We start from the raw sequence: 12135 nt of genomic DNA, 5'->3' as shown, positions 1-12135 counted from the left end.
AGTAATGAGACATCCTGTATGTTCTTATTAGTCAAGCTATTATGAATTGATGCAGGAAATTTGATTTATCATTTCAACACCAGACGCTACAAACTTACGTATGTCCCTTTGTTATAGGTCTTTATTACCATGAAAGTAACTACTTTTTTCACATAGTCAATATTGACAATTAACTGGTAAACGTTAAAGACATCTTACAAATGTATAATCTAAATTGTACATGTTTAAAAGTTGCTTGCTAGCTACTTTGTCTACATTGTTAAGCTCAGAACAACAGTACTCTCCCTCACATCTACCCCAAACTATCACGCAACATTAAATAGTAGATGTTTTCACCCCTCAGCTCATACAGGAACCAAATGATGTAGTGAATGATTTGCTGAAATTTAATGTAGTATTACCCAACAGAGGGGAAAAAAATATAACCACTTGTCACTGAGTGGGGGGGGGGGGGAGACAAGGCCCTACACCCCCGGCTTCCTGCGATTCACCACGACTCTCAGCCAGCCAGTAAAACAGAAGGTTTATTTAGACGACAGGAACACAGTCCAAGACAGGTCTTGCAGGTACCGACAACAGGACCCCCTCAGTTAGGTCCATCGGGGGGGAGACAAGGGAGGCCAGAGCCCCGTTGGGAGACCAGAGCCCATCTGGGCTCCTCTCCATTTCCCCAGCCAGCTTCCAACTCAAACCCCCTCCAGCCCTCTTACTCAGCCTTCCCCCGGCTCCTCCCCCAGCCTTTGTCCAGTGGCAGAGGTGTCACCTGGCCTCCAACCCCTTTCCTGGGTTCTCATGTTACATGCTCAGGTAACTTCCCTCAAGGAAAGTCTCCCATCCCCCATGCAGACAGTCCCAGCAAAACTCCCCTGCAACCTTCCCAGGTGAATACTCCCCACTCAGTATTCAAAGAACACATCAAGAACATTCCCACTTCGTCACACCACTTCTCTCTCATTCATGGTTCAAGCACCATTCTTCACAAGCCACTACAAGTAGTGATTTCTTTACTGTAAAATATATGTATTCTGGACAAGATTTCTCTCTTCTTGCTCCATCTTAAAATAACCAAACTATCTTGGCTCTTCAAAGTAAAGGTCATAAGAACTAAACCTAATCTCCTTTAATATCTGTACCCTGATTCCATGAAAACAAACACAGCTTCATACTATTTCAGAATTTCTGAACATTTCACAATTGCTTCCAGCTCAGTTTAGCAGAAACCTGGAAATTCTTAGCTACTGTACATAGAAAGATCATTTTGATTAGTAAATTGGAAAGATTTTTTTAAATGTTTTATTAAAACGAATAAACAAGCCGCACTTCCATTTTACAGACTAGTGCGTACCAGTTTTCCAAACAGTATTTTTTATAATTTTAAACAAATACAAAAAATGGAAGTATTTATTCAAGGATTCAACATCTTATTTCTCAGTCTGTAAGCCAGTTCTTTTCACTGATGACAGTGTGAAACTTCTGAAATCCAGTCATGAACCATCAGGACCTTTTCCAATTTCCATTATTGTGAGATATGTATTGTACAGAAAAGGAATATTCAGAACTCTCTGCTTGTGTGAAGTTGAGTCATCTTCTGGAAGGGTATTAAAAAGAACCATCCATGGACCCAGTGGATACAGTATTTGGATTCATTTACTGTATTGTACACAGTATGTTGGACACTTAACTATTGCCTGCCCATGTAACATTACTACCAACTAAAGGATTGTCATTTTGGTTGTTTCCACTACATTAGTTTTGCGAGCCCACATTTCTCAATCCCTTCCCACACAGGGACCAATACATCTCTTTGTCCCTTTCCCCCCCTTTTCCTCAACTAGGAAAGAAAGCAACTTCTCTACTAGCCTGTCCACACTGATGCTGGAACTAGGGACTTTGCAAGAGCCATCTTTAAAGGGACAAATTGAAACCAGTCAATTTCACAAAAAGCAAAAATCATTTTGGTTAACTCTGCTCTGCCCATGCTCCCTGGCAACCCTTCTCCTCCCCCCTCCCCCCCAAAAAAACCCAAGGAAAAAAACCCTCCCAACAACAAAGTTTTTGATTATTTAAAACTTGCATCTCCTGTTATGTGGAAAAACCCAAAACAGGAGAAATTGACAGACTTCATGGGAAATAATAGTGTACAAAGTGGAAAAAAATATTTTCCTCTGATTTATTTCAGTTACGGTAATGGACATTTTACTAGTAATACTAATAGGTACAATATTTTAGATGAGATTTAAGTTTCTAGTAAGATTATATTTAAAAAGTTATATCAAGACTGCCATATTTCCATAAACTGTATTATAAAGCCATAGTAATCAACTAGCAGCTGTTCCCAAACTTTATTGGTTCATATACTACCTTCTTAAAAATTGTTGTGAAGTGAGCTGATAGAACATCAAATTCACATACCACCAATGGTATACACACACCTGTTTGGGAATGCCCGAACTAGTGGATAGCCGGTTCTTACTAACACAAGATTCAGTGTGAAGGCAGACAAGGTCTATGCACAGTCAATCACACTACACACTGATTTAACCAAGACTTATAAATTGCAGATAGCTTTGACCACCATTTTACAAACACAAGAACTGTAAATAATGGGTCAGATTGATATCCTGCCTCATAGTATCAGATACTGCAAAGGAAGGCGCAAGAATCCCCGAATTGGAAAATTATGGAATGAACTGTCCATTAAAGAAATTTTAATTCCTGTGATCGTCCCTAGATTTGTTTTAGATAGAGACAGTGTTTCCTATCCCTCCAGTCTTCTGATACAGGGACTGATTTTAATGAGATTGCACATTTTCGTTAATAGCTAAGCACTTTAGTCTTAAATTCCTTCAGAACTATTGGGTATATATCATCCAGTTCTAGTAACTTGTTGCTGTTTTTCCAGTATCTCCTCTTTTGACATGTCAGTCTCTGACAGTATCTCAACTTTAATGCCTAAAAATCATAGGTCTGGAGTAAGTCTGTGATGAAGCCTGATGCAAAGAATCATTAGTTTTCCACAATATCCATTTCCTCTTAATTGCTCCCTTTACTCTTTGGTAGTTCATGAACATAACAATTCTCAAAGGCTTCTTGCTTCTAGACGCTCTTGCTTATTAAATAATTTCTTATTTGTTTGTATCTCTTTGGATCTTTGCCCTTCAAGCTTCCTCTTAGTCCTCCTAATTTCCATTTATATTTTACTTGCATTTGTTCTTTTCTATTGGTGTCACATGGACTAAGGGTAAATCTACACGAGAAACCCTGCAGCTGTGCCGCTGTAGCATAGACATTTACTATAACAATGGAAGGGGTTAGATCATTTACTATAGCAATGGAGAGGTGATAGATCAGGGGTGGGCAAACTATGGCCCGTTTTAAGCCCGCCCTCAAGCTCCCGCTGCGGAGCGGGGTCTGGGGCTTGCTGGCGCTGCAGCCAGGGAGCCGGGTCGGGGCCACTCCACACGGCTCCCAGAAGCAGCCGCATAGCCCCGCTCCGGCACTCCAGCTGGGAAGCAGGGTCGGGGAGCGCTCCATGTGGGTCCCAGAAGCAGTGATATGGCCCCACTCTGGCTCTTATGCATTCCAATGGCCCCCTCCAGTGCTCCAGTGGGAGCTGCACAGGTGGTGCCTGCGGATGGGGCAGCATGCGGAGCTGCCTGGCCGCGCCTCCGCGTAGGAGCCAGAGAAGGGACATGCTGCTGCTTCCCGGAGCTGTCTGAGGTAAGCACCGCCCGGAGCCTTCACCCCTGAGCCTCTCCCCACACCCCAACCCTCTGCCCCAGCCCTGATCCCCCTCCTGCCCTCTGAACCCCTTGATCCCAGCCCAGAGCACCCTCCTGCACCCCAAACCTCTCATCCCCAGCCCCACGCCAGAGCCCGCACCCCCAGCTTCAACCTGTACCCCCTCCTGCACCCCAACCTCTGCCCCAGCCCTGATCCCCCTCCGGCCCTCCAAACCCCTCGGTCCCAGCCCAGAGCACTGTCCTACACCCCAAACTCCTCATCCCCAGCCCCACCCCAGAGCCCGCTTCCCCAACCACACCCCTCACCCCCCCCAACCCGTTTTGTCAGCATTCACAGCCCGCCCTACAATTTCTATTCCCAGATGGGGCCCTCAGGGCAAAAAGTTTGCCCACCCCTGCGATCGATCAAAAGAATTCTTCTCTCTGCTGGCTTACGCAGGGCAGGAAGTGTTTCACAGCCCTGAGCCATGTACTTGGGCTGACCTCTCTTTGTTCCGCAGACCTGCCCCAAAGTGAATCGCCTCCATCCTCAGGGTAAAATGTTTCGTTTCCCTAATTCTGCCTGCGGGCATTTTTTTTAACCACATTCTTCACTTTAAAGAAAAGCAAAGCTCTAAAGGTTAGTGACCCCGCGCCTGCGTTTGGGGCACTCCCGCCCCGAGCACGCTCCGGGGAAGTGGGTCTCGGGCCCGCGTTGAGTCCTGCGGCGAGCTGCGTTCGCCGGGGCTCGCGTGTCTGAACACGGCCGGCCGGGGAGGGAAACGCGCCCTCGGGTAGCTCGGCTGCAAGTGATCTTCAAACACCCGCCCCCGGGGCAAGCCCGGCCCCCGCCGCCGGGGCACGTTGTGTTGGCCGGGGAGCTGGCGCATAACCCGGCTAGTGCATGGGGGCCTTGTCCCTGGGGGCGCCCCCCACGGCGGGTCTCCTTCGCTCCCCACCCCCCTCAGCCTCCTGCTCTCGCCCCGGGCGGGGGCCGGCCCGGCAGGGGCCTGGCGCCCGGGGATCTGAGGGGGGGTTGTGGCGCCAGGCGGGGCCGGGCTGGGGCAGCCCCTCGCTCCCCCGAGCCTAGCGGGCACCGGCTGAGGAGCGGCGGTAACCTCCGCCCCGGGAGCCTGACTCCAACCCCGCCCGCCCGCGGGCCGCGCGGGCTCGGGGCGTTCCTCGGCCCAGGGCCGGACACACACCGGGGGGGAGGGGCCGGGCCGCGCGCGCGGCAGCTCCTACTTACCGCCCAGCCGGCGCCTTCCAGCCTCAGCCTCGCGCTCGGCGCAGGGACATCGCGCGCGACCCGGATACGGAAGCGCAGAGGGACGTGAGGACGCGGGCCCAGCGTCACTCCTGGGGGCCACCGGCCGAGGAGTGCGCGCGCCTGCTAGCGAGGCCGCGGCCGCCGCGCGCCGCACGGGCCTGGGGAGGCCGCTCCCCCCCACGGGGACGTTTCCTTTTCGCCCTCCTCGGACTGACCCCTCTCGCCCCCCGGCCGCAGCCCCGTACCGAGCTCGCGGCCCCCCTTCCCCGCTGCCCGGCGTCACAGCGGGGCACTCCCGGGTGCCGCGGGGAAGGTTCGGATCCGCCAGGGCCTGGAGCTCTTGCCTCACTCGTCCACCGCGATCGTGGAGATCTGCCCTGGTCACCGGGGGGGGCAAGTACGCGTCCCTCGCTTCAGTGTGTCTCGGGAGCCGCATGGAAACGCCAGGCTCGTGTCCCCCCCCCCGCCCACTGTAGCCAAGAAAATGTCTCAGAAAAGCTCTTCCGTTCAATATGTATTTTACTATTAAATGCCATTAAACACATTAAAATACAATACAACAAACAGCATCTCACATACCCAAGAGTACTTTAAGAAGGGGAAATTAAGGCTGAAAATCAGGAGCAACTTCCCAACTTGAGATCTACTATTGATGAAATCTTCCAAAGGAAGATCCACCACTTGAAATTTACAAGTAGAAACTTTAGTATAAATACAATCCTTCACTAGCAGAAGGACAGATATAAATAACCTAATAGGTTTCTTCAATCTCTAATTTCTCTGATATCCAACGTTTACAAGTTTAACTTCCCCTCCCACTGAATATTATTTTACAGATGTATTAGGCTGCATTTTTCCTGTCAGAATCAGCATTTCCTTCCTCTGTTGCTCCATATGTATTATTTCTCCATCTGCACAGCTCTACTGTGGCATGTTAAAGGATACAAGTCAGATTTTCTGTCCTAATCTGATCCTAAGAGACTCACCAGTTTGCACTGGCTGATAATTGCCCCTGGGACTGGGGGAGGACATAAGAATGGCCATACTGGATCAGACCAATGGTCCATCTTCCAACAGTGGCCAATCCCAGGTGCTTCAGAGGGAATGAAAAGAACAGGCAATCAAGTGCTCCAGCTAGCCAGGGAGAGACCTCACTTAGCTGGCTGGTTTATTGGAGTCCTCTCTAATTTTAATAATCTTCGCTACAGCATTACAATATACAGTCCTTTAGCAAAAAAGACTTATGTACTACCCTCCTGATCTTAGCTTTCATTAAAGCTTCAGCATGGAAAGTACAGTACTATAATTATGCTCTCTGTACAGATGAAAATTTCATTTTTTTCCTCCAATAAGGCCAATGATATACATTTCTGGCTCTCAAGAGCTATTCACTTCAGCTGTGAATTTACAGCAGCACAATTACATGTATTGTAAATGTTCTGTTCTGTGGTCCCTGACAGCAGAAGCCAATGGTGTTCAAATGAGACATAAAACTTGGCAATGTTCAGGCACGTAGGCACTGCATGACTTTTCCATGTGTTCCCCTAAGAAACCATCCTCAGAGGAGACAGACAGTAGAAACTTACGCAATAACCCCAATGTCCTCTATTGCCATGTTGCAAAAATACCTCTGTTCAGCAAAGGAGCTGATCACCAAAGTATTGGCAACAGTGGAAACCACTGGAACATTTTGAACATCTCTTTAGTATGGACTACAGCCATCTTCCCTCAAGTGTTTCTTTGAGCAAGACTGGAATGTATTAGGTGCTTTCATTTTTAAAGAATCAACAGATGTTCAGTAAGTACCTAAACAGGCCCAAAGAAAAGTTTCCAAGAAATATATTTTTAGGAGAGGGTTTTTTAAAAAACATACGCCATTAAAGTTCCTTTGAAAATGACTCCATACCAACTCTCCTGTCATGATCAGCACTGTAAAAATTGCTTTAGTGCCCACAATTTGAGACTTCATTCCATTGAGAGCTGTACGCTGTCAGTCTGTTTCGGTGGCGGCTGCTGGTCATACTTCCTTGCTGGAAAAGAGTTAAAACATGATTAAATTATGTAATCCCTTATACTCCATAAAGGCATGGTGATCACTGGGAAGGTGGGTTTAATAGGAAAAGTAGCTCTGGTATGAGACCAGTCTTGGTCTGTAATTTAAATAAATGTTTCATTGAAGGAAAACCACTGATTTCACAAAGTTTCCAATTCATTAAATTTAGAGGCAGTAACTACTCAACAAAAATCAGATGTTATGTTCTACTTAAACTGACAGGGTGTAACAACCCTTAATGCCACCATTTGTTATTTTTTAATTGAAGACAACAGTAAAGGATGCAAATATATATACAACACTGCTGGGAAGGTTGTGTGGGCATGAATGAATCTATTACAACTTGTAAAAGATTCTAATTAGTTAGAATATAGTCCCACTCTCTGTGACTAAAAAGCTCTAGAGACTACTAAGAAAAAAAGCATTAGCCAAGTTTATTACCCAGTGGAAACTACCTGGGTAATAAACTTGATTTAAGCAGCTTCTAATATGCCAATTGTGACCATGAAGCAAAGTATCTCAGCCTGAGATAAACTATTTATAAAGACAGCTCATAACTTCAGAATGGGTGGGAGAGTTGGGCACTCAATCCAGCTCACATGTTCTGGAAACCCAGAGGGTAGACTTAAGACATCCTAATGAAAGACAGGGGAGATGGAAAGGAGAGTTGTCACCCTAGATGGGAAGGGAAACATCTGGGATACATCCTGAAATCTTTCAGTCAGAAATGTGGACAGAAAGGGGAGAGGATCTCCCTAAATTTTTCTAAACAATTACCTCTATATCTTCAAAGGCAATGAAAGTACTAGCAAAACTCATAGTGGTAAGAAACTGTATCTATTCCACTCCGCTGAGGTATCCAGTTGCCAGTGAGCAGAAGTCACATTATTTGGCAGTGATTTGAAAGCAGAAGTTAGCATTAGCTGTACACAGCAGAATGCAGGATGAAGGCTGCTTCTGAACTACTCCAATAGGTGAGTGCAGATCCACAATGGCTCAATACCTTTAGTCAAATTTCTCCCCAAATGGATACGCCTTTCAGGGACCACCTCCTGTGATGACATTGCTCAGACTTACTGCCATTGACCCACTGAGACAGTCCTGGCAAAACCTATGCTGCTAATTTATATATACTTAGAAGTTGTAAGGAAACAATGCAAAGTTATGGTTCCCCCAGCAACTCTAGCTATACCCTTGCATACATATGGTATATTTTATTATTGTAGATGGTATTTAAAAATATAAATTAATGCATAAGCGCTATATGGCCATTGTGGGCCTGGTGAGAAGAACCTAAAAGAAACTTACTTTCTTCTAACAATCCTTTTCAGAAGGTATACACTGTAATAGATGCATACATTTGGGTTTTGTGCTTCCAGTCTAAAACCAGCTGGAAACTCCCATACCTGAAGAGTTTTGAAGGATGCTAGCTCCCAGTGTAGTGGGCTCCCTGACGCTTCTAGCTGCCATGGAAGTTTGGAGTATCAACATATCAAACATATCTCCAACTCTACAGGGAAAGCAGCTGGAAGGTGACAAGGATCTATTACAACTTGTACCTTATGAAAAGAATTCCACCCACTCCACCTATAGCAACAGTTGTAAAATAATCCCCCTCTTGGAGGCTACAAAGTTCAAAGAGGTCTCCACAGAAAGAGAAAAATAACACCCAAAGGATCAATGAACAAAAAAGTTAAAACTGCCAATTGCAGTTTTCCAGCACCAATTTGGAGTACATAAACCACTCCTAGAACCATCATCATAAATATCCCACATCTACTGTGGAAATAGCCCATCATTCTCCAGCTAAGTGGGGGAAGGAAGGGGAGCAGTATCAACCCTGCAGTATGTAAGTAAAGGTATACCACCACCAGAAAGTGCTGAAGAGTTTTCTAGAAACCAAATCCTTTCCTCATAAAACAAGAACTTCTAAAAGGTAAGTACTCAGAGGAGCATAGGAACCCATTAACCAGAGAACATGACAGATACTGACCCACCCGCTCAGTTTAGGAGCCATCTGTCAGTGAGTGAGTTCTCCACAAAGATCAGTTAAGCCAGTCTGCAATCATGCTGTTCCTTGCCAAGAAAGTAACTCAGGATACGTAGGCCCATCAATGGCTATTAGCCAAGATGATGAGGCTTGCAAACACATACTCTGGGTGTCCTAAGCCTCTAACTGCCAGAAGCTGGGAGTGAATAACAAGGGATGGATCACTCGATAACTGCCCTGGTCTGTTCATTTCCTCTGAAGCATCTGGTATTGGCCACAGGATACTGGGCTAGATGGGCCATTGGTCTGACCTACTATGGCCATTCTTGTGTTCTTAGTTTGTGGGACACTAAAAATTCCCACACCAGAAAGACAGTAGGGTATGGGAGATGTGATCCTGTCCTTCCATGCTCATTCATAGATTAGATGGTGGCCTGATTTTAGAATTGAAACCACCTTTTAGACACCAGGACTCAAAAACACTAGATTTTTCTTGGTCATCTACCCTTCCACAACTGTGTATGGTTATTGTTCTTTGGGGTGGGGGGATGCCATCAGGGAGCTTGTTGAGGCTCACTGATTCTGAGGGTGTGCCTGAGATGGGCCTTGGAGCTCTGCTCTGCCACACTGCCTCCTATGCCAATGTGGGGGTGGCTGGTGCAGCTCTGACAGCTACATGCCGATGAAGAGTTGCCCAACACCAGATACAGTTGGTATTGTAATAAAGAATTGGGAACTGTTGGTACACATAAATAATACACATACAATAATAAAACTTCCATGGAAGCAAAGTTAGGCCAATGCTGAGAGCCTATGAAAATCCCACCTTGAGCTCTTTGCAGTTATAAATACTTCTGCTGCACGTTAGTATTTGGAGGTCAGACTAGATGATCATAATGGTCCCTTCTGGCCTTAAGAGCTATTTCTAGTTGCCATATTAGATTCATTGTTGACAACTAAAATACCCATACAGTAGGGGCCTGATTCTGCAATGTGCTGCACATGGTGAATTTGCATAGAGCCCTATTGAAGTTACCATATTTCAGGATCAGAGCCTTACATGAGAGTTGCACGTGTGAGGACAGAACTAGGCCCTTAGATTTTCCATAATTGTTAGTTTCCGACAACGTGGAACCTTGCACAAAATAGCTCAGGGCGCCCTCAGTGTAAGATTTTGTTCTACTTGTGATACAAAGAGCTACAGTGTCCAAATATTTACTCTTATTTTAAAACATGCATCTTTCTTTGACTGTTCAGGAATCTGAACATCGCAGAGGTGAGAGCACAATCTTACCGAGAGAATACATCTCTAATTGTTGTCGTAAGCGGATTTTTTTCATACTGTCATAAAAGTTTGGCTCTGACGGTGCCTCTGCTGTAGGAGGCACTGTGAATATTCGCATGATCTTCCTTTTATTCCTAAAATATAGAAAGGAATATTAAATAACCTGCAACACAACATTTCCAAGTATTTAAAAAAGAGTATCTTCCCAGGTCTTTATTTACAAGCTAAGTATTAAAAAACTACCTTGAGCACAACAAATTTCATGTGGTGGGAATGGGGCCGAGGGGTTCATAGTGTGGGATGGGGCTCAGGACTGGGGCAGAGGGTTGGGATGCAGGGGGAGGGGACTCAGGGCTGGAGCAGAGGGTTGGGGTGCAGGCTCTAGGGTGGGGCCAGGGATGAGGGGTTTGGGGTGCAAACTGCCCTGGGGCTGCAGTGGGGAGAGAGTACTCCCTCCCAGCCCTCTCTTGCCGCAGCAGCTCAGGACCGGGTGAGGGGCTCCTCTCCCCAGCAGCTCTGGCGGGCCTGGGTTCCTCTCCCCTGCAGCTCTGGTGGGCCTGGGCTGGGGGAGGGGCACCTCTCCCACCTGCCTGTGTGGCCCTTGAGAGCCTGCTGCGCAGCCACAGCTTACAGCGCACGTAGGTTCAGAAGGGCTAGTGGGGGGGGGGCTAGAGAGATGACAGTATTGAGCTGGGGGCTGCGAGGGAGGGGGAAGGGCTGCAGGGACGCATGGGGAAAGGGGCAGATATGCATGACTGAATGGGAGAGGCTAGGGGTCAGCCAGGGTCTACATGGTGGATGCTCCGCAACAATCCTTCCTCCTCTTAAAAAAACTGTTCCATGCTTCTCCCACCCACATCCAACAACCCTACAGGTTTACTCCCAGGCTCCTTTCCGCTCCCTGAGCTGCCCCATTACCCCGGCTCCCCAAAGACTTTGCACTGCTTGAGGGGTGCAGGAAATAGATTTCCGTATTGCATCTAAATGAATTATTACTGAAAGTGCCGCACTAATATGCCCAGGCAGGAATGGATTTGTCAAGCAGCCATGTCCTGACTCTGTTGTTGTCTGTATTGTTGTGTAACACACTTGCAGACAGGTATTCTGAAATCCATTTACCCAGCTAATTAAAACTGGCGTGATTACGGGGGGGTTGTTTGACAAACAAATGATGCAGAATGTTACTGTTGTTTTGGCCCAGAACTCCCCGAGGACCGGGTGTCCGGGTGCAGCCCCCCCGACCCCGGCAGCGGAGCGGCCCGGCTTAGCAGGGCCTGGGCAGTACGCTGTGCAGGGGGCGGTGCTCTCGGACAGGAGCGGGTCCGGCGGGCGGCCCCTCACCGGCGGGCGTAGACCAGCAGCGCCAGGCTGGCCAGCACCACCAGCAGGTAGACGTTGGTAGCCTCGTTCCAGGCCTCGTGCACCGAGTAGTCCAGGGCGTCGCTGTCGCTCATGACGCCGGGCCCCGCGGCGCCCGCGCCCGCCGCTGCCATAAAGCGCCGGGGCAGCACCGGCACCAGGGCGGACAGCCGCGCCCGCTCTCCGGGTACACCACGCACGGCGCGCCGGACGTGAGGTCACGGGTTCAGAGGTCACTTCCGGGGGCGGGAGGCGCTGGCCTGATTGGAAACAACTGGGAGGTGGGCGGGATCCCCGGCGGCCCCGCCCAGGCTGGGCTGGGGGGCGGGGTTGCGCCGCTCCCGGGTGGACAGACCCGCTCTGTCGGCGGCTGGGCTCTGGGGAGCGGCGCTTGGCCCCAAGGCTCGCTCAGCCCCGGGAACGGCTCACCCAGGCCCGGCTCCTGGCTTTCCTGGA

General features: G+C 48.2%; 2 protein-coding genes across 2 annotated transcripts in view; both read right to left on the bottom strand.

Moving 5' to 3' along the window:
• The window catches only part of SLC20A2 (solute carrier family 20 member 2), a 67321-nt gene extending 62310 nt beyond the window's left edge, over positions 1-5011 (bottom strand). Inside the window, exon 1 of the mRNA XM_024214698.3 lies at positions 4972-5011. The gene's annotated coding sequence lies outside the window, so the exon portion shown is untranslated. The remainder of the gene's footprint in view (positions 1-4971) is intronic.
• A 482-nt stretch (positions 5012-5493) lies between these two features.
• SMIM19 (small integral membrane protein 19) lies at positions 5494-11813 on the bottom strand. Its single transcript, XM_024214695.3, has 3 exons — positions 11662-11813; positions 10330-10454; positions 5494-7022 (listed from the first exon to the last, which is right to left on the bottom strand). Exons 1-3 carry the CDS (start codon positions 11811-11813, stop codon positions 6958-6960), a joined length of 342 nt encoding a protein of 113 aa, XP_024070463.1. The 3' UTR covers positions 5494-6957.
• Between the last annotated feature and the right edge of the window lie 322 nt (positions 11814-12135).

Source organism: Terrapene carolina, unplaced genomic scaffold (assembly GCF_002925995.2).
Source record: "Terrapene carolina triunguis isolate 2854851 unplaced genomic scaffold, T_m_triunguis-2.0 Scaffold136, whole genome shotgun sequence".
Classification (NCBI taxonomy): Eukaryota; Metazoa; Chordata; order Testudines; family Emydidae; genus Terrapene; species Terrapene triunguis.
Note: the sequence above shows the minus strand (reverse complement) of the source record. Positions and strands in the feature narration are given on the sequence as shown.